The following is a 22,660-nucleotide window of genomic DNA, read 5'->3' as shown; positions in this document are numbered from 1 at the left end:
CGCCTTACCTTCCCCCAAGGCCAAAGATTTAGCACGTGAAAAAAAAGAAAGAAGGAAATGAAAATAAATAAATCAGAATAAATTTATTTATTAGCTATTACATATATATATATATATATATATATATATATATATATATATATATATATATATATATAAATATATATATATTTATACATTTTTATATTTAATCTAGGTCACTACCTGGACAGCAGTTAACATTAATGAAATATTACACTTTACATGTGATCAAAGATTAATATTTAAGTTTTAACACCTAAAAAAAATCAGCTGTTGATGGGCTTTATGAGGACTGTGTGGATGCAGTCTGATCTGATCTGATTGGACAAACAGCAGCGAGGCAACATAAACAAACACAACTGTTATCACATTTTGATTCAGATAGTGCTGAATCCTGATTGGTGTACAGTGACCTAATTTCTCCCAACTGATTTTAAACTATGATAACGCAAACAATAAAGCAAATACATCGATTTTTCATGTAAAACTAACAAAAACTGTTGTAACTTTTGAAAAAAAATGCTTGTTTATGATTTTTGGGCCTTTATGTCTGATGGTTTGAATTCAAAACAGCTTACAGTTTCAAATTTAAAGTAGTATAAAGTAAGTAGTGAGGGACATTTTTATAATAATCAAAAACTTTATTTATATAGCACTTTTCTTAACAAGGTTGCAACATTAAAAACAAGGCAGCAATAAAACAACAAACATGAAGTCGCATATTAGTTATTCATAAATGCTTTCCTCTAAAAGAAAGTCTTAATAAGGGATTTAAACGAAGCCAAAGTTACATTTTTGTGTAAAGCTGCGCAGAGAAACATTACCCGCAGCTGTGCAGGCTTTCGACAAACGATATTTGCATTAAAACGTTATAGTTCATGTTCAGAGTGAGTCACCTGTTACTGACCAGAGTTACTCAGCAACATTAATCATATTTTACTAATACGCTCCACCCAGATTCTGCTGCACCTGAACGGGCCGTGTGCAAACAAACAGGGTCACTGCTGGAGTCCTTTTTGACTCCAGGTCTGCAGATATCACATTCAAACACGCCGCCGCCGCGCTGAGGAGAGGCCGCTTTAGCTGTTTAATCCAACGTGTGAAAGACAGGCGGCATCATGGCAGCCACTCTCTGTCAGGTGCTGGGCTTCGTTCTGAGTTTGATCGGTTTGGCGGGAATCATTGCGGCGACGGGGATGGACCAGTGGGCGATACAAGACCGCCTGGACGACATCGTGACCTCCGTGTACGTGTCCTCGGGCCTGTGGAAGTCGTGCATGCAGCAGAGCTCCGGCTTCACAGAGTGCCGACCGTATTTCACCATCCTGGGACTGCCAGGTGAGCTCTCATTTGTCTTAAGCGTAAATAAAACAGATGAATATATTTAAAAAAAGATTAAGATGATTTGTTGATGAACACAGAAAATGATGTAACTTTACAGTTTGATGCTGTATAAACAGCTGATTGTTGGCATTACGCTGAAATGTTGGTAAAATTTTTAAATTTGAGCAGATTGGCTTGATTGCTTTCAAAAACATGTGAGGTAGCTTCTGCGCAACGACAGCAAGAAATTAGTAATAAAAAACAACAAAAACAAAACCATAGACTTTTTTTTTCTTACAGTTTGGGAAACATTTCTAACCAAGTTGCATATTGCTGGTTTTTCCCATATTTTTGACATAAGTTGCACAAAAACAGTGATGTCGCTTCAGGTTTCAAAGGGTCAAAAAGTTACTTATTGGTGTTATACTAAAATATTGTTTTTTTTTTCATTGGGGGAAAAATTTGTTGTCATTGATAAAAAAAAAAAAAAGAACACACTGGGAGTAAAAAATATCGAACTATTTCAGTTGTGTTTCCTCATATTGATGGAAAATAACGATGAAAGGTCAAACCACTCCCTCTGTCACCAAGGGCAGGAAATTCTCATCGCCACCGTTTCCCGAAACTGGCACAAAGAAAAAAATGAGGTAAACATCTGATAAGAGCTGTTCCCATTGAAGCGTACATAAAGATAAGCGGCGGCTGCGACTCTGCCATTTCATGACTCCACCGCGGCGTTGGCGGTAACTTTGACTTCTAAAATGGCTGCCTCGATGATCCAGTTGATCGGCTTCATGTTGTCGGCGTTGGGGCAATTCTTAATATGCGCCGCAACGGCGATGGACATGTGGAGCCTGCAGGACCGATCGTTTACAGTGGTCACCAATATTTACACCTACTCTGGGCTGTGGAACACGTGCGTGGGGACGGCGTACGGCACGACGCAGTGCAGGCCTTATTTTACCATCCTGGGCCTGCCAGGTGAGAGAATCACAAAACCTTTCTCCACATGTTGGATTAAGGGGAACATTTTTCCAAAGGTACTTTAGAATATTTGGGAGGTTTTAGGGCAGATTTTCTCCATTTCCCTCCTGCATGAAAAATGCAGCGCGCTGCAGAAAAAGATGGTGTCTCTCCGGAGTCAAATGGAAATTTGATGAGACATCCGAAGCTTAGCTGAGCAAGCACAAGCTTTAGCCGAGTGTCACACAATGTAAAGTACATTTCCACACTCTGCGCTTAACAGCTGAATGTAGTGTCGAGCATATTGTACATAAGGTCTTAAAGGCTTAAGTGGAAAAGAATACAGGTACAATATCTCAGGCCGCTGAAAGACGGCATTTAGGTCAATATGTTTTACTACAAGCTGCCTCCATTTATGCGTTTTTATACTGCAGTTTGGGTTTTCTTACTCTTTAGTTTTTTACTTTAATTGTAAACAAATGCCAGAAGATTTGAGCTCTCGAAGCCTTTTTAAAAGTATATTCCTAATGTTCATGTGCAGAAGTTGTATGTTATTATTCGTCATTGCTGAAAAAAAAAAGAGATTTTGAACCGATACTTAAACAGTTATTTCACTTAAGAGTAACTTAAGAACATTTTAGCACCCCTCTTAAGTAATTAACTAGATAGACCTATGTCTTTGTGCTTTATTGATGTATTATTCTTTAACCCTTTGAAACCTAAGGCGACGTCACTTTTCTTGTGCTGCTCTCAGACGCCTTTCACAAATATTTAAACCTAACTGTCAGCAAATTGATGCATTTTCTTTCAGAGACACGAGAAAGAAGCAATGAGCAACCTGAAGAGAAATGTTCCACAAACTGCAAGAAATTATTACACTTAATGTAGTTTTTATTTGCACTTTATCAATCAACGCAGGGCGACGAGTCTTTGCAGATAAGACTCCTTTTCAGATATTTTACATGAATATTGATTAAAAGAAAATTTAGAGAGAATTTCAAAATTTATTTTTAAAAAGCCAAGGAAAAAAAAATTACAAAAGCAAGGGAAAAACTATACATTTATAACTAAAGCTCATAATATTTTTTAAATTATGTTATACTTTGAAATTTGAAGCATTGTTTCCAGGCCATTTCCTTTTTCTGTTTTTGAGTAATTTTCTTGTACTTTTACTAATTTCGTTTCTTGTTTCTTATTGCCTTCTTACCTTGTTTTTGAAAGAAATTAAGCCAATTTGCTGATGTTTCAGAGAATGAAAGCACCCTGAGCTACTTTTATTTAAAACTGTGCTGAACAGATGGAATCTGAAATTCATTTTATGAGATTAAGAACTCACTTATGACTTTGACATCAGAGATATGTGAGACAAACAAATGTGGTTTTTGACATGCAGCCAGAAATGTTTTGTGATCTTTAAGTTAAGCTGCACTTAAACAGAGTACAGTACAAAGTAGAATAAAGAATATTGAAGTACACAGTACTTTACTTGAGTAAATATACATATGTGTGTGTGTGTGTGTGTGTGTGTGTGTGTGTGTGTGTGTGTCTGTTTGTTTGTTTTTCGCCTCATTGACTTCTTGCAGATCAATTTATGAGAATTAGAAAATAGTAAAAACATGATGAGAAATGTTCTGACTGCTGTAACTTTGGCTTTCAGCTCTGCTCCAGGCCGTGCGCGCCCTGATGATTGTCGGCATCGTTCTCGGCGCCATCGGCTGCCTGATTGCCATTTTTTCGCTGAAGTGCTTGAAAATGGGGAACATGGAGGACAACATGAAAGCCACGATGACTCTGACGTCTGGGATCATGTTTGTTCTTGCAGGTGCGATGATGTTTATGACGCGTAGTCGTGTTCTCGCAGATGAATTGTTCTACATTAATCTCATCGTTTGCTTCTGTAGGCGTCTGCGGCATCGCGGGGGTGTCGGCCTTCGCAAACTTGATTGTGCAAAGTTTTCGCTTCACGACATTTGCAGACGGCGGGTTCAGTATGTTTGGAGGAGGCGGGATTGGCGGACTCTCAGGGAATCTCACTCCGAGGTAAAGTCAGATTCTGATGGTGTTTTGCGTGCTCTGGTTCTCTGTGATGTTTTACCGTAACCGCCGTCCTCTTTCAGGTACACTTTTGGCCCCGCTCTCTTCGTGGGCTGGATTGGCGCCGCTATCTTGGTCATTGGAGGCATCATGATGTGTTTGGCGTGCCGTGGGATGTCTCAAGATAGGAACCAGCGGTGAGTTTCATCGTTGAAGGAAGCAAAAACTAATTTGTGACTTTTTATGACCTTTAACAGAGCTGGCGGCAACTCTGACAGCGGCTATCTCCTCCCGCAGTGAAGTAACAGCAAGTCAGCTGCTAAACACAACAGAGCTCCAACAGAAATGTCTAGTAAGCACATGCAAAATATTTGTGCAGATAGATGAAGTTTCGCTTCAGACAAAGCTGAACAATATAAAGCAGCAGGGGCGTAACTTACAGGGGGACACAGGGGACATGTCCTCTGTACTTAAACCTTTGCACTTTTTACAGTCCAAAAACTAACGTTATCTTTAAAAAAGGAACAGCAGTTAGCTGGCTGATAAAATGATCAGTAGCGATATCGATTGAAATATGAGACGTAGTCGATCGAATGTCGATAGATGTCGATAAAACGCATCCCAGCCGCGTTTTGACAGACAACACTTTGCCTCTCAGGACAAAGAAAAGCTTGGTGAAAGGGTTAAACATATACCGGACGCCGAATATATCAAGTTTATTCATAAACATAAATGAAAACACACTCACATGTAGGGCTGGGTAATAAACACGGAACGTACCGTTACCGTGATATGAGACCACGTGCCGTCTGAGATTCTGGATGTCGTCGTATCACGATATGAAACAAGTGTGTTTTCCTGATTTTAAAGGCTGCAGTAAAGTGATGTAATTTTCTAAACTTATCAGACTCTTCTACTCGTTCTAATACTTGCGTTCACCTACTTAAGTCATCAAATCCACATTACTGATAACAATCAAAACTCTAAAAAATGAAGAAAGACATAATCCAGTTTTTCTCTATATCAGGTATCTAAAAAACGAAATCCCTTTTGAGGATTTGAACCCCAATAAACTTGTGTTTTTCTCCCTCCCTCGCTGTTTTTCCAGCAGGAACTGTTTCATGAAACCAGCTATTATAAACCAAAATATGATCTTATAGCCAAGTGGCTTTTGTGCCTAACCACATTAACCACTGCCGCATAATTAAAGTGCAGACGTCACATATCTGTGCTTTGCAGAAACATATGATAACAACATTTTTCTGGCGATTTGGTTGCCTCCCAAACCTCTGAAATCACAACCCCACCCCTGCACAGCGCGCTGATATATTCTGTTACACTGAGGGTAAAAATCTTAAGGACACAAACTCAGCAAAATGTAAATGCAGTCATTTGATGTGAGCATGTTTTTTTCTCTGCATATACATAATGCAGAGTTGCAAATGCTTCTATGAGGCTGGTGCAGAACAATAAGCAGAGACCCTCATATTCTCTTTTCCTCTTCATATGTTTTCACTTCTTTGTTTTTTTGCTATTTTAATATGAAGAATAAATATTCAGACTGAGGAGGATCAAGAGTGAGTCTGGATGTTCTGATCCATCCAGCAGCTTAATGCTTCAAACTCTTTATGCTTGTCTGTATTTCAGTTAAAGTTGCTTGTTTTTGGTGTTTTTTAGGTATGATGGGACGGCCTACAAAGCCCCCTCTCACCACTCTATCTACAAGTCTGAGGTCAGACCCCGTCCAGCCTACAACGACTCCTACAAGGCCCAGAGCATGGAGGGGCACCAGACCAACCAGAGATTCGACTACGTGTAAAATAATCTCACTATTTAGATACCTCTCTTTTATATTTTGCTACTCTGTGATGACTTTTTTCTCTTGTTTTGGTCTGAATTCGAATTCTTCTCTCTACTTTAATTTGGCTGAACTACAAAACATTTGAGGTGTTTTTTCTTTTGTTTTTACAAACATCATATAATCCTAATTATTGAAAAACATTTTTTGATTTGTGTTGTTACTTTTGTGTCATAAAAAAAATAAAGTGTGATTCATATTTTTTTTAATTCAATATTTGACACTTGAACATGTGAACAATGTTGTCTAATTCTTTACTTCGACGTTTCTTTAGTGTCACGGTGCAGCCAAGTTTACTAAACTTTGAATTAGTGGCTGTCTATGAATTTAATGTGGTTTTCCGCAGTAACTCAACCCAAACCTGACGTGAGCGGAGACGTTGCTGCTGCCGGCTTGTGTTAGTTATTAACCAGGTAGTTTTTGTGCCTAAACGTCACCACACTTCACCTCAGAGCTGTTCAGATGTGGAGTTTCAGCGTCGCCGCTGTTTGACTACATAATAACGTAAAAATGTGTCTGTGGTTTGCAGAAATGTTTAATGCCAACATTTTCCTTGGGCGACTGGACTAAGAGATTATTAAATATTTGAACCCCACTAACTTTCAGATGTATCTGTTGTGTCGGCGAGCTAACGGCACCAACAGCAAAAGTAGCTTGTTGACACAACGTTCATTTAAACTGTAGAAGAAGAGAGACGATAATACGGTCAATATATCGTTCTGACTCGATCAAAATGCTATTATTATTATTATTATTATTATTATTATCATTATTATTATTAATGATGTGCTCTCGACCACTCGTAAAATTTTCTCTGACCTCAAAGAAAAGCAAAAATAAAAAAACGTTGGTGAATCCCAAAAATCAATGGGTACTAACAACATAAGAGCAAATCCTTGATAAGAGTAAAAATAAGACATAATAGTTTGTTTTGAGGCCCAGCGTGCACAATTTAAATAAGTCAAAGGTTTAAAGGTTAAAGAAATGCAGCAGGAAACGTTGATTTAATTTGTGTGCATCCTGACAAACAAGAAATCATCGAAGCAAATATTGATTGTTGTGTTGTTGTTTATCCTATTAGTCTTATCAACAGGAAGTGGTCATCAGTTTAATCGTGGTAGTTAACCTGTTATCTGCAGCCCTCCGGCCACTTATGATAAATAAAATAATTGTCACGTTGTTTCGGGGTAACTGAATAAAATAAACGGCTGCGTGTTTGATGTAGACAGACGCTGTGTGTGTGTGTGTGTGTGTGTGTGTGTGTGTGTGTGTGTGTGTGTGTGTGTGTGTGTGTGTGTGTGTGTGTGTGTGTGTGTGTGTGTGCGTGCGTGCGTGCGTGCACACACACACACACGCTGTTTAAAGCAGAATACTTCTTTATTTCTCAGGATACAGACAGAAAATTGTTTAGATGATGTGAAATCACATTTCGTCATGATGCTGGAGGTTAAATGTGATCACACTTAAAGTGAGTTATTTATTGTTTTAATGAGACTGTAACAAAGTAACAGCTCTCCATCAAAACAATTAACAAACAATTAACCATTAAGCTCCGTTTTTGTGCTTAGTTGAGCGTCAGAGGTGCAGCTCGGCCTGCGAGGATCACACATTAATGTCTCCAGTTTGGTTCATGTGAGAGATCACGTTAATAATGAGCCAATAATAATGTTTCTCATTGTTTGCAGGTTTATTTTTGAAAGTTTCTCATTATTTTCAGATAAAGTCATTTTTAAGACTTTTTTTATTTATTTTTTTTTATTTTGGAAATGCTTCTCATTTTTTGTTTTTTAGAAAGTTTCCCATAATCTGGAGATGCTAAGTCATTATTTTCAGATAGCGGAGTCATTATTTTGAGATACTTAGTAAACATTTTTTCAGATTTCTCCTTATTTTTTAGATACCTACTTACTTATTTGAGTGAGAATGTTTCTCGTGTTTTGAGATACTAATTCATTACTTTCAGATAAATAAGTTTTTATTTTGAAAGTTTGTCATTATTTTGAGATACTACATCATTAAATAAGACAGTTTGAAAGAGTTTTTAAATACTAACACGTTATTTTGAAAAAGCTGCTCATTATTTTGAGGTAACAACTCTTTTTTTTTTTTAAGAAATTTTCCCATAATTTGGAGATAACTAAGTTATTCATTTTAAAGTTTCTCATTATTTTGAGATATTAGATTTTTTTTAGGTAGGCAAAATTCATTATTTTGAGAGTTTCTCATTACTTTGAAAAATGATTTTGTGATACTAAGTCATAATTAATGTCATTAGTTTAAAAAAAAACATTTTTTGAGATACAAAGTCATTAATTTCAAATAGTTAAGTGTTGTTTTGAGAGTTTGTCATTATTAATTATTTTCATTATTTTAATAAACTAATTCTTTATTTCGAGATAGTTAATTTTTTTCTTATATTTTCAGATATTATATATATATACATACTTTGGATGAATGTTTTAAAAGGAGCAGCCCTTGTAAAGTCCAAACTTAAATTTAGTTTACAATATGGTTTTAATGGTGACTTGCTGGTTAAATGTCTTCATCATATTTGCATGAAAATCCCAACAACATATCCTCATTTTTGAAACTGTGGCGCCACCTTCTGGCTGAGAAATGCATCACTGCTCTGCTGGTGAGCTAACTCATGAAAACGCTGCTCTCTGCTTTACCTCCTCTGCTCTTGTGTATATTGTTACTGATGAGATTAATGTGGTAAAGCTTGACGCGGCGTGGCCTCCACCCACAGCCGCTCAGCTGCTTTGTTTCACCGCTTAAAGCTTCAGGGTCTGTGCTGGATCTGAGTCTGAGTCATTTTCCACAGACGGCTGCAGCTTTAACTGCAGCTCTGCTTCACTTTAAATACTTTAACGGACGCTGCTGACACCTGACGCTGTGAGAACATAGACACACCGAGGCAAACAAATGACAAATTACAGGCTCATTCCTAATTCAGTGCAGATTCCTGCACATTTTCTAGTAATATATAACATATTTGAAGTAATTACAGTATAATATATAGCGGATTTGTGACTTATAATTTACAGCTTTAACAACATTTGTCTTTAAAGTTTACAACATCATCTTTGTCGACTTTGCAATCTTCTTGTGACGAATCTGACTCTAAGTTTTGGGGCCGTGGTGATTGTCAAGCTCCCAAGTTAAGGTGAAAAAAATACACCAAATATATTTGATTGGAGTACAAAAATGTGTTTTTACTTTGTGCTCACATCAAAGTCACAACAGCGTCGAACTGCCAGGCCAGAAAAAAAAAGAAAAGAAAAAATGGCAAATAAAAAAAAAGATTTTCATGTTATAACAAGCAGCTTTTCGTGTAATAACAATAAATGTTTTATTTTGTTATAATGTGAAAGGTTTCATGTTATTGTATGATCCATAATCAGATACTTTTATTCATTTTATTGTATTTTCTTTGGGGTTTTTTTTTAATCTTTTATATCTCTATTTCTCATTTCTCTACAAATCTCTATTTCAGTATTTCTCTCGATTTCTCATCTGTCTTTTTACCAATACCTGTTTGTGTCATGACTCGTATTATTCTGCCTTAATTCCTGTTTGGCCTTTTAGGTCGGCATTAATATCTTGCTTTTTTTGTGATATTGCCTTTGGGGTTTCATGCTTTGCTTTGTCTTGTTTGCACTTTTTTGAAAGCGGTATATAAATCAATCAGTTATTATTATTGTTGTTGGGGATTAATCAAATTTCATTGGAAATTTCTGCTTCCATAACCATTATATCACACTCACTGACCTCCTTTGACCCCTTTTTATTTTTTATTTTTTATTAATGTATCAGGAACCTATCATTACCTGATACATCCCCAATTTTCTGGTAACATTGTTTGATATCTCCGCACACTTCCCTCCTCTCAGTGGATGAGGAAGCACACGTATTTGATATATATTGATATATTTGATTTGTAGATGTGGAGTTCAGACGGTCTTTCCTTTGATTGGACAGTTCGGGTTTGGTCAGCTGCTCTAACATGAAATCCCTCACGATGTTATCAGCGAATCACAGTTATGTCAATAATTTTAGGTTCCTTTGACTTCATTGTCTACAAAGCCTGGTGACCTTAGAGCATGTGTCATCGAAAAAGGCCTGAATGCAGAGGCGATGTTTCTCTTTGTAAAGCTCTCACAGATATTTAGCATAGATTGAGATAAATGGACAACCTGGCTGTCATCAAAATACAGTTATCTCTGTGATTCTCTGTCACTGATGACCGCCAGAGACTGCTTTTTAACCCCAAATACTCAGTGATGTCCTAGCTAAACCCTAATGTCTCAAAATCTGAGAAATGTCCTGAAATCTTCAAAACATCTTGAAATCTGAGAAATGTCCTTAAATCCTGGAAATGCCTTAAAATCAGAGAAATGTCCTAAAATCCAGAAATGTCCTAAAGTCCTAGAAATGTCCTAAAATGTTTTAATTTTCGTCCTTAGTCTGCCCCTGCTGAGTGAGTTTGTGGACTCCAAACTCCATTTTATGTTTTGTTTTTTTGTGTTTTATTTTATTTTGTTTTGCTTTGTTTTGTTATTTTATTTTATGTTAAGTTATTTTACTTTTAATTCATTTTTTATATTTTATAATATTTCAGGTTTTATTACTTTATTTTATTCAATTTTATTTTGCTCTATGTTATGTTATTTTTATTGTATTTATGTAATTTAATTTAATTTAATTTTGTTTTTTGTTGTTTTTTTATTTCATTTATTTTATTTATCTAATTTAATTTAATTTTGTCAATTCATTTTATTTTGTATTCTGTCTTGTTGTACTTTATGTTATGTTATTTAATGTTATTTTATTTTAATTTATGTTGTTTTATTTAATGTTATTTTATTTTAATTTATGTTGTTTTATTTAATGTTTTTATTTCTTTTTATTTTATTGCGTTTTATGTTATGCATTTCATTTATTTCATTTATTTATTTTTATTAAAGTAACCATACCGTGCATTAACAGGGGGAGGCGCTGTTTGACAGCGGTGACCGCAGTGCAGCGCGCCTCTGGTCCGGCAGGTGGCGGTGTGTACACTTCACGTTTCTTTGTGATGCTGCTTTTGAACACACAGAAGAAGAAGCAGCTGCTCTGAAGTGATGCTAGCTGCTAACGGTCTCTGCTCACTGCTGCTCAAAACTCTGCAGTTTGACGTTTAATCTCCTCTAATCTTATTTTAAATGGAGCCTCGCGACCTCCGCGCGCTGTCGGTGAGAGCCCCGGAATCAAAACGCTTCTCCCGCGCTGTTTTGTGAAGATGACGTTAGCGTTAGCTCGTTTTGTTGGCGCGGCGGTTAGCGGCGGAGCTAACGTTGAGCTCCGGTCTTAACGGTGTTCAGGTCGAGTCTCCGCCGATGGCCGTTAACGAGATCCAGTGAATAAAGCCGGATTATCTGGAGCTCCTCTGCTGGATCAGCCGTCAGCATCAGAGACGTTCACCGTGTGATGATCCAGCGGGGCTTTGATGGGGCTCCTCAGGATCATGATGCCGCCCAAGTTCCAGCTTTTGGCTGTTTTGGCTTTCGGAGTGTCGATGCTTTTTATTGAGAACCAGATCCAGAAACTGGAGGAGTCCAGAGCCAGACTCGGTGAGACCCAGACGGACGTGGTGCTCTGTGGAAACAGGTGTTATTGTGCCGTTATTGTGGTGTTTGACTTCAGTAAAATTATGTTTTAAATGAAACTGTTGGTGTCAAAAGAGCTGAGTTACATTAAACCGAAGAGAAGAATTTATTAATCCCCAAGAACTTATTGAAGCTCAACAGTTAAAGAAGAAAAAAATCAACCTTTAAAAATCACCAAAAACGGCAATATTAAATAAAAAATAAAAATCGTCCAAAATGTGTTATCCAGAAATATCAAAAAAAAAAAAAAAAAAAATTCAAAGAAAAAAAATTAACCTTTTTTAAAAGGAAAGTAATCTTTAAAAATAATCGGTAAAATCAATACAAAGTACAGCCATTTATAGTTGCATACTCCTCTACAATCAAATTAAAATAGTCCCTCCCCAGTGTGTAATTTTTTGTTGTTGACATGCCTCCTTCTTTTTGCACCATCCATAAATGACAAACAGTCCCTAAGTCACATTTCAATAATCAGTTCTAATCCTGTTCTGATTTCAGTATATTTTTCAATAATATAGATTTTAAAAAACTATTATATAGTTATGTAAAGGGACCAATAAGGACCATTGATGGCTGTTTCAGAGAATATGTGGTCTTTAAAATTTTCCTCAAAGACCTGGAAAAGTCCTGGAAATGAATTCATAAAAATGTGTTCATGTGTGACATGATCACTTATGAGACTGCACATCTATCTCCCTCAAATACTTAAAGTTTCATCAAACGCCACAGAAAACATGTAGAAAAAAGTCAGAATCTGCATCTTAACACTGACGTTGTTGCTCTTGAGTAAAGCTGAACTTTGAGGGTAATGAGAGTAACTAACCTGACCGTGTACTGTATTATAGCATCTTTAAGGAGAGGGGAATCACAGGGTTAAAGTGCACAAACATCCTGCCGACACTCGGCTGATCCAAGAGACACTCACAAGGCCACTTCTGTAATTGGCTTTAATTAACATTGTAGTGGAGAAATACTTTAATTATGCTTCGTGTCAACGTTAAAAAAAAAAGTTAATTACGCGTTGTGATGTTATTGTATGTGAAGGACTATGTTGTTTTCTTTCATAAAGACACGCTAACAAGCCTCGCTGGCTAATTTAAAACTAGTTTTTCATGAATACTACAGATGCATCTTTGTATTTATTGTTGTGTTGGTGGCCTCACACCTGCTGTGTGTGTGTGTGTGTGTGTGTGTGTGTGTGTGTGTGTGTGTGTGTGCTTCTAAATCAATTAATTTTTGTCTCATTAAATTTCAGACAGTAGTGAATTTCCAAAGCGTGATCATTGATGTTAAATATATTTTGTGCCCGTGCAGAGCGCACCATCGCCCGACACGAGGTGGCTGAGGTCGAGCAGCGTCACAGTGACGACACCGGGAGGGAGTCGTCGCCGCTGTCAGAAAAAGACGACATGGTCATCATCTACAACAGAGTCCCCAAGACGGCCAGCACATCCTTCACTAACATCGCCTACGACCTGTGCGGGAAGAACCGCTTCCACGTCCTGCACATCAACACGACCAAAAACAATCCTGTCATGTCTCTGCAGGACCAGGTGAGACCATCATGGCTGTTCCTGTGAGTCTGGAAGGAAAGTTTTTCTTTAAGATCACCAAATGTTTTCAAACAAAAATAAGTGCCAATTTTTTTTCTTTAAAAAGATTTTTTTTTCTCCATACATTAAAAGAATTATGAAAGGGCAAAATTATTTTTAAAGGGAAAAAAATGCCCAAAAATTCTAGAGAAAGAAATTCGACAAAATTATTTTTCTTTAAAAATGACCCCAAAAATTTCAATGATGAAGAAAACAAAGGCATATTTTTCATTAAAAAGTGCCCAAATTTTGTTTTTAACAATTGTCAAAAAAATTAAAGATAAAAAAAATCACAATTTTCCCTTGAAAAATTACAAAAACATTTTAAAGAAAAAAAATTGAAAATAAAAAAGAAAAGTTTATATTGGGAAAAAAAAATCGCCCAGTTTTTTTTCTTTAAAAATCACCCAACAAAACTCTAAATGTCTTCAAAACTCACAGTCCCTGCAGAAAGCATGTTCAAAAAACAGTAAAGAAATAATAAAATAATTATAATACAACCATTTAAAGTTGTATGCCTCTGCCCTAAAGCCAAAAACAAAAACACAAGTCCCTCCTCAGTGCTTACAAAAAGTATTTGACTTGCTGCGCCTTTTGTGCACCACCCCTCCCCTTTCATAAATAACAAACAGTCTTTAAGTCATATTTAAATATGCATTTCTAACCCTGTTCTGAATTCCACATTTTTTTAAACAATATATCTAAAAAAGCTATCATGGTTATGAAAAAGAACCAATAAGGAATATTGATAGTCGTTTCAGAGAGTTTTTGGTCTTGAATTTTGCCACTAAGTCAGTGAAAAGTCCTGGAAATGTATTGATAAAATGTGTATGAACTTTGATTGCAGCATTTAAATATTTTAATTAAAGTGCAAATACTTTATTTTTAAAACAGCTGCTGGACAGAAACTCGCTCCCACCGCTCACATGAGCATTTCTCCCATAATACTACTGACACTGTTGTTAATACAGCAGACAGAAGAGTCCTTTGTTGGCAAACAGACGCTCCGCTTGTGACCGAGTTGTGGGCACTTTGATCATCACAACAGAAAATCTGGAATTAAAAATAGCCCATTTTTGTGGCCCGTGTTGTCCATGAAACCTCTTTCATGAATGTGCTTTTAATACTTGAAGAATATACAGAGCCTTTGAGCTCATATTAACAGCCGTACGTCACATGTTTGCAATGCAGAACTTCAGCAGCAGTGTTTAACCGTCTGACTGCAGCATTTCTATCTGTTCTGAAGAGCATCTGCTCAGAGCTCAAATCTGTCAGTGATTTCTGCAGAAGAACACGCAGCATAAAATGATGGCAGTTAAACAGCGCTGCATTTTCATTTCTATCACATGCTACCATGTTTTAAAGGTTACATGGTCGGCATGCAAACCAAAAATATTTGGTGCTCAAGAGGTTTTGCAGACAGGAAGCTGTCGGTCACTGAAGGTCTTTACTTGAAGCAGTCTCAGTTGACGGTGGCGTCTGCATTAAGATACGTTCAGACTGATCTGTTGGTGGATGGAGATGAAGAACGATGAGGATTTGGTTTCTTACTCAATCAAAGCTGTCTGAGCTCAGTTTGATCGATCAGATAAAGTATTTCAGCTTCAGGAGAGACCGAGTTTCGGGGGAACATTGTTGGAGCCGAGGTTAGTCGGTAGTTTGTGACCTTCTCTTGTAAGATACAAAGCTCTGGAGAATATTCGTGGCATCAGCACATATATTACGGCCTGTTACTCCGGGCGCATTTATATCGCTGTCAGTGCAGCTCAGGACACAAAGTGTAAATGCCTCAAAGCTACGCTCGTGTTATTTTTGGCTGCTGGTGCCAAGGTAATATCCTGTCTGCTGCCTCCCTCCATCTCACCAACAGTCTGTTTCCTGTGAGCACGATAAACCAGACGAGGAGAGAGAATCAGTCTGCTGGCGGCGCGGAGCTCGACTCCTTTTACAGCGCTCAGATTTGTGTCCGGTGATAGCGTTTAGCTTGGCCCAAACTGGTCAGTGTGTTTGACTCAGTCGTATTTTGACTTTCTCAGACCGCAGAGTGTGTGTCGGAGATAACAGTAATAAATGGAGGCAGTTTAAAGCTGTTCAGGACCAAAAGGAAATTGGTGCTTTTTGATGTTAACTAATGAAATTTGTACTTCCATTCACATATATGTGATGTAAAAATAACAGCATTAAAACAGTTTTTGTATTAAAGTTGTGTGATTTCGGTTTAACTGAGGCTGAAACTACAACTGAAGACAAGAACAGTAGCTCCCAAACCATGGGACGTAATCCCCACTAGATGTCGCCAAAGCTTGACGAGGGGTTGCGAGGCCGTCTTGATTTTAAGGGATGTGAGAAAACTTTAAAAATAAATAAAATATACAGTAAGCCAGTGATAATACACTTACAGTCGTGGGCCGAATCTGGCCCCTGACAGGGTGGCAGGTGGCCCCCAAACCATTTTCTAATTTATAGTAAAAATGAAGTGATTCACACTGAGAATTGATTTTGTACTTTTAGTATTTTGTACTTTTAGTATTCAGGATGCCTGAGCGCATAAAACAGCATCAAAATAGAGCTTCTTTATCAAAAAGACACTCCAATCCTTGAAATGTCCTAAAGTGTTAGAAACGTTCTCATTCTCCGCTGGTGTCTCCGAATGTCCGCTCGCTCTCATTCGCTGCCGGTGTCCCCGCCAGTGTCTCCGAATTTCCGCTCCGCTCTCATGGTCCTTCAGGTGATTCCAGTCTCTCGATGCGGCCCCGACACTGTCCTTTATCAGCATTCTCGCTGCTTACAGTAACCGCTGAACACCGCTGTAATGTTGTAAATCCCAAAAACCTCCTAAAATCCTTAAAACATCCTGAAATCCAAGAAATGTCCTTAAATCCTATAAATGTCCTTCAATCTGAGAAATGTCCTAAAATCCTCGAGACATGTATGGCGCTGCTGTGAGTGGCCCCTGGCCTCCTGTCATTATTGGCCCCAGATTCAGTAAAATCCAAACGTGTGAGTCTTCAGCAGAGCCGGACGTTTTCTCTCCTCGGTCTCGTCTGTTTTCTGTAGTTTCTGTGTCTCCTCTGTGTCTCCTCTGTGTCTCCTCTGTGTCTCCTCTGCTGTCCCATAATGACTTTCCATTATCTTTGGCTACAGGTGCGCTTTGTCAGGAACGTCACCTCGTGGAGGGAGATGAAGCCCGGCTTCTACCACGGCCACGTCGCTTACCTGGACTTTTCAAAGTAAAGCCCTTCATTTCCTGTCGTGGCATTAATATCCAGATTAGTCACAAACAGTCAGCGGAGCAGATGGAGGCGGGTCGTGTCGTGTGTTGATTGCTGACGTGAGCTTTAGCGTTGATTAATAGCATTGTTGTGCGTATCTCCCCCGACATCGTTTCAGCGATCGCAGGTAATTATCCTGACGGTGTTCTTCAGCCGGAGACGCTGATAACTTACAGACTCTCCCTGACGCAGAACTCAGTCAGATCACTGAAGGAAAACCTGTTTCTGTTCGCCAGTAAATGCCGTTAACCCTTTAGGGTGTGCTTCAATATGACGCACACTCATATCGCTCTGCGCACAAAATTCACGCTGCGCAGTGTCAGATATTCACATTTATATGATTTCTACTTTCATTGAGTTTATTTTTAATTATGAAAATCAAATATTCATCAGTTTTCAGAATTTTAACCCTTTCAATGCCAGGTTTTGTAAAGATGCCACTATGTTTTAGATGAACACAAACACAAAAATGTAATTATTTTCATTATACTACATGCTGAGTGTGTTATTATTATTATTATTATTATTATATTATTATTATTATCACAGCCTGGGATATGTCAATAATTAGCAGCAACATTCATTTTTCTACATTATTGTTTTTTTGTGTAGAGTTAAAATACTCACACTTGTACCGCTTTGCACACAAACTGCACTTTCATTAATATCATCATCATAAATATCAAATATGCCAAGTTTTTGTCATGTTTTGTCATGTTTTTAGATGAAAAAAACCCATAAAACAATTACAATACATTACAATGATTAGGTTTTTTTAAGTGTCTGTTCAATGCAAGTAAAATCTTCAATCCTTTTTTTTTTTTTTTTTTAGATACGGGGCAAAGAGTAAACCCATGTACATAAACGTGGTGAGGGACCCCATCGAGCGCCTGGTGTCGTACTACTACTTCTTACGTTTTGGGGACGACTACAGACCCGGTCTCCGACGCAGAAAACAAGGAGACAAAAAGGTCTTCATGTAGAGTCCTGTTTGTCTTATTATTGTTTGTCTGCACATTAATGCTCGATAGCAACGGTTTCTGTTGTCTTTCAGACATTTGACGAGTGCGTGTCATCGGGGGGGTCGGACTGTGCCCCCGAAAAACTCTGGCTGCAGATCCCCTTCTTCTGCGGACACCACTCAGAGTGCTGGTGAGTGAGCTGCTCGTCAGGAGAGAGAGACGAAACCAGCAATAATGGTTACAATAACATAACATTTACCAACACTAATAAACATAAAAGTAATAAATTATATTTATGATAGCATATAATGTTACATGCAGATATTGTAGTTTATGTATGTGGCAACAGCAGTCACATTAAGCACATTTCAAGGTTGAAATTTGTATATATTGCCTTTAAAAAAAAAATCCGATATCAAACCACCTGTGATATGTCTTGAACTTTATCTAGAATAGAATAAAATAGAATAGAATAGAAATACTTCATTAATTTTGTGTAGGAGGTTGTTTTGTTCAAGCAGCAAATAAGAGAGCAGCAACTGAATAAAATATTTGTTAGAAAGGCAAAATAATACAAATATATATATATATATAAAGAAAGGCACTTAACAGAATAAAATAAAATAAAACACCAATAATGATGATAAAGTTATGTACAGTATGTACAGAGAATAAAAAAAGCCAAAAAGACGTGAAGATCTCATAATGACTGTTAGACCTGTTTTATTAAATATGAACATTTGATCGTGATTGTGACTTCAGTCACCTAGTTGTGAAAGTTGTAAGACGATGTTCAATTTCTGTCCGCACTACGTGTTCAGGGAGATGCTCCACTCTTTAGTTTTTTTTTTTTTTATAAAATAAAAATAAAGATTTGTGTCCTCTTCAACATCAGAAGTGAATCATTCGGTTTTTCCTACATTAGGGATTTATTGATCATATCTGATTTTGCGTGCAGGAATGCGGGCAGCCGATGGGCTCTGGAAAAGGCCAAATACAACCTGGTGAACGAGTACCTGCTGGTCGGAGTCACCGAGGAGCTGGAGGACTTCATCATGATCCTGGAGGCAGCGCTGCCACGCTTCTTCAAGGGAGCCACGGACCTCTACAGGACAGGTACACACACACACACACACACACACACACACACACACACACACACACACACACACACACACACACACACACACACACACACACACATTACTCAACATCGTGGACTTTGCAAATAGCAATTTCCAGGCCTGGAAAAATGTTGGAGAACTAAATATACCCTGAAAGTCTTGAAAAAGTCATGGAATTTTGTTTCACACATGAGGTGTTCAAGGACCGTCCATCTGTCTCTGTCTACATATCTATTTATATATCTATATATCTATCTATCTGTACACTCAAATACATACAGATAGATAGATAGTTATGTAGATATATAAATAGATATGTGTATAGATAGATATCATTCATAACGAAATATTTCCTACAAATTGGAATAATACGTTTAATTTATAAGCAATTTCTCATATATACTGTAACTTATATAATATTTATTTCATTTGTCTTCTATAAAAATATATATGTACATCCATATACACACATACTCATGTATATACACAAGTACACTCACACATGCACATATACAATCATATACATACACAAAGTCCCGGAAATGTTTTTGTAATTTGTTATTTATGGTAAAAATGTGTATGAACTCTGCGAACTGGTGACACTAATTTTGGGTGTCAGAGTGTGTGAAATATCCGTGTTTTCACGGACGTGGATGTAAACTGTAACAGTGACCTGACGGGTTTTCGGAGGCGTGCGCTGGCGTGGTGATGTTCTAGTTTTTCTGCTGGTCGTGAAATCATCAAGTGAAGCTTTTTTTACGCTCACTGATCCGAGTTTTTTAGACTGACAATAAACCCTCTCGTGTGCTTCCAGGAAAGAAGTCCCATCTGCGAAAGACCACCGAAAAGAAACCCCCCACCAAAGAGACGATAGCCAAGCTGCAGCAGTCCGACATCTGGAAAATCGAGAACGAGTTTTACGAGTTTGCACTCGAACAGTTTCAGTTCGTGCGCGCTCACGCCGTCAGGGAAAAAGACGGAGAGCTTTTTGTCCTGGCTCAGAGCTTCTTCTACGAAAAGATCTACCCCAAAGTGAACTAAGAGTGGGACTTTCCAGGACTTTCCAGGACTCCATTAGAAGTCATTTACACTGGGAGGAAAAGACCATCAGCGAGTGGTGCTGGTGAAAGCTTTTTTTGACCGTGTTCGAGAGCAGAGAATCCGTCAGACTGCACAGAGGAATTTCTCTGTCTTTTTTAACGCCGGTGCAGCTGTTGAACTTAACGTGGACAGAAAGCGTCGGTGTGAGCCGATACATCTCAAAAGCCCCCAGACGCAAGCGGCCGTCGATTATGAATTTCTGCGTTTGGTTTTTAGTTGGAGAGCCGAGATAAAAGCAGCAAACCTCAACAAATTTAAAACCACTTTAACCCTTTGAAACCGGGATCCACATCACTTTTTTGTGCTGCGTTCAGACGCCTTTCACACGTCTTTAAACCTCTGATCCCTGAGCAAAACGGATCCGTTTCTTTCAAAAAACATGGGAAAAAAGGCAATGAGCATTTTGGTTACAAATGTCTGAAAAAAAAGTAAATTGGAAAGTTTGAGAAATTAGAAAATAGAAGTTTAAAAAATATATTTTAAAAGATGTCCAGATAACTGTGTTTAAAAATGTTATTATTATTATTATTATTATACTAATACTTATTACTATGATTATGATAATTGCTGTTGTTATTATTATTATGTCCTTTTTTGTTTGTTTGTTCTTTTGTTTTATTATTTAATAAATTTCCCTTTCTTTTTATGTTTGGTTGATTTGGTCTTTTTTCTGCTTTTCAGGTTGTTTTCTTGTAATTTTTACTCATTTCTGGCTAATTTTGGGGTCTCTTCCTCTCAAGTTGCTCTTGCCTTTTCCCTGTGTTTCTAAAAGAAATACAATTTTCCAGGTTTCGAGGGGTTACATGTGTTTTTCTGACTGATTTTTAAAGCTCCATGTTATATTAATTTTTTCCTCACATTTCAGATGCACAAAGTCTTGTTTACAAGTTACGGATGAAACTGTAATAAAATCAGCATTTGTATATAGCGTATTAACATGCAGGGAACATGTTTTTGGACCAAACGGTAGCAACAGAGAACAGATTGGACCATTGCATCCTTCGGTGCGTGACTTTTTTTTTTTTTTTATTCCACGGAGATGTTCTCAATGTGTGGGCATGTTTAACACGTCGTCTCAGTATTTTATCACAGAGACGGTGCTGCTGCGTCTCTGATCGAGCAGCAGCTGGAGCGGGACGGAGGTACGAGTGAGCGGGATGTGAGTACAGGGTTTCCCAGAGCTTTCACAGGGTGACGGGGGAGAGGTGATAGTGCCTTTATTATAACATTTAGGACTTTTTTTTTTCTCATTTTGATCCCACTTTCATAAACTCTTTTTTGTGAGTGTATGATCGACAGTTTCTGTTTTTCTTGTTTCACACATTAACAACCTAAAGATAAATTCTGTCTGCACATGTCTTGACTTGTTTTTATTCCCTTCTAAGAGTTGTTGGTTGTGTTCATAGACCAGAGGTATTCAACTTACGGCCCGCGGGCCAAATCTGGTCCCCGATTGGGTGCAGGGTGTTCCCCAAACCATTTTCTAACTCACAATAAAAATAAAGGGATTCACACTGGGAACAGTTTTTGTACTCTTAGTCTCCATAAGGTGTCAGAGTTCATAAAACAGCATCAAAATAGAGCTTGTTTATCAAAAAAAGTGCCAGTGGAGGATCCCCCACACCCCCGACAGAGGTCCTGGATAAGACCCTTATGTCCTGAAATCCTGGAAATGTATTAAAATTCTACAAACGTCCTAAAATTCAAGAAACGTGATAAAATCCCAAAAGTGTTCTAAAAGCCTAGAAACTACCTGAAATCCTCCAACTGTCCTAAAATCCAAGAAACGTCCTAAGACATGCCCTTAAAACCCGCAGGCCTGCGGGTCTGGAAGGCATGTTTTCCTTAAAAATCAACTATCAATCATTATAGTATTGAAGTATAGAAGTATTGAAAGGCATATTTGACAGAAAAACCTTAAAGAATAAATGTCATTTGTTTTTCTTTCAAATTTGCCAAAATTTTAAATGACAAAGAAAGGACAAACCCGCAGGCCTGCGAGTCCGGAAGACATTTTTCTCCAAAAGTATATATAATATATATACAAAACCATTTAAAGTTGTACGTCCGACCCGTGAAGCCCAAATACAAAACATAAGTCCGTCCTTCGTGCTTGAAGAATGATTTGACCCGGACCCAAGTGGGATTATGAGCACCGGTGGTGGTCTTCTGACATAAACAAACCCAACACGGCGGCGGCCCTCTGACCCAAGCTTCAGTCATGATTGTGGACACTGAGAGCTGCTCGGCCAGCAGCACCTCGCGGTGTTTTGATGATCTGGGGAATCGGTCCCTCCCCGTTTCTGTTCTCGCTCCCTTTTGTTTCTCTTCTTTTTTCTTTCTTCTCTTTCCTTGTCCTTTGCATGTCTTTGTCCACTGAGGCGTTCATGCCGTCCTAAGAGGGACGGTGTTGGTTGCATGCGCACACTCACAAAAGAACAAACTGCATTCATATTTCAGTTTGTGACAAGTGTGACACAAACCAGAAATATATACGTGCAGACAAACAAAAATAGGGAAAAAAAGACATAAATGTGAAACAAATTATAATAAACAAAAAAAATAATGATTTGACACGACTTCTCCTCCCCCAAAAATAACCAACAGTCCCTAAGTGACACTGAAACATTCAGTTGAAATCGTGTTCTAAATTCGTTACCAGTATATATTTTAAAAAGCTGTTTTATAGTGATGAAAAAGTACAGATACAAAGTATTGATGGTCATTTCAGAGAACGTTTCGTTTTCAAAATTTGCCTCAAA

At 37.8% G+C, this 22,660-nt stretch overlaps 2 protein-coding genes across 2 annotated transcripts; both read left to right on the top strand.

The window, feature by feature from the left end:
• Nucleotides 1-1,046: 1,046 nt before the first annotated feature.
• On the top strand, nt 1,047-7,402 carry LOC121941428 (claudin-18-like). Its single transcript, XM_042484233.2, has 5 exons — nt 1,047-1,359; nt 3,965-4,129; nt 4,209-4,347; nt 4,425-4,538; nt 6,019-7,402. The coding sequence occupies exons 1-5, from the start codon at nt 1,140-1,142 to the stop codon at nt 6,158-6,160; spliced, it is 780 nt and encodes a 259-aa protein (XP_042340167.1). The 5' UTR covers nt 1,047-1,139; the 3' UTR covers nt 6,161-7,402.
• Nucleotides 7,403-11,286: 3,884 nt separating this feature from the next.
• hs2st1b (heparan sulfate 2-O-sulfotransferase 1b) lies at nt 11,287-21,256 on the top strand. The gene is made up of 7 exons (XM_042514292.2): nt 11,287-11,811; nt 13,162-13,400; nt 16,584-16,669; nt 17,544-17,682; nt 17,766-17,863; nt 18,632-18,789; nt 19,612-21,256. Exons 1-7 carry the CDS (start codon nt 11,688-11,690, stop codon nt 19,836-19,838), a joined length of 1,071 nt encoding a protein of 356 aa, XP_042370226.1. The 5' UTR covers nt 11,287-11,687; the 3' UTR covers nt 19,839-21,256.
• Nucleotides 21,257-22,660: the final 1,404 nt, after the last annotated feature.

The sequence above is a fragment of the Plectropomus leopardus genome, chromosome 5 (assembly GCF_026936395.1).
Source record: "Plectropomus leopardus strain MGB_pleo_1.0 chromosome 5, ASM2693639v1, whole genome shotgun sequence".
NCBI classification, from domain to species: domain Eukaryota; kingdom Metazoa; phylum Chordata; class Actinopteri; order Perciformes; family Serranidae; genus Plectropomus; species Plectropomus leopardus.
This window is presented reverse-complemented; position numbering and strand designations above follow the sequence as displayed.

Coding starts and splice junctions, on each gene's coding strand:
- LOC121941428 (XM_042484233.2), top strand. CDS start 1,140: ATGGCAGCCACTCTCTGTCAGGTGCTGGGCTTCGTTCTGAGTTTGATC. Junction 4,130..4,208: donor GATCATGTTTGTTCTTGCAG/GTGCGATGATGT, acceptor TTGCTTCTGTAG/GCGTCTGCGGCATCGCGGGG. Junction 4,539..6,018: donor TCTCAAGATAGGAACCAGCG/GTGAGTTTCATC, acceptor GGTGTTTTTTAG/GTATGATGGGACGGCCTACA.
- hs2st1b (XM_042514292.2), top strand. CDS start 11,688: ATGGGGCTCCTCAGGATCATGATGCCGCCCAAGTTCCAGCTTTTGGCT. Junction 13,401..16,583: donor TCATGTCTCTGCAGGACCAG/GTGAGACCATCA, acceptor CTTTGGCTACAG/GTGCGCTTTGTCAGGAACGT. Junction 16,670..17,543: donor GCTTACCTGGACTTTTCAAA/GTAAAGCCCTTC, acceptor TTTTTTTTTTAG/ATACGGGGCAAAGAGTAAAC.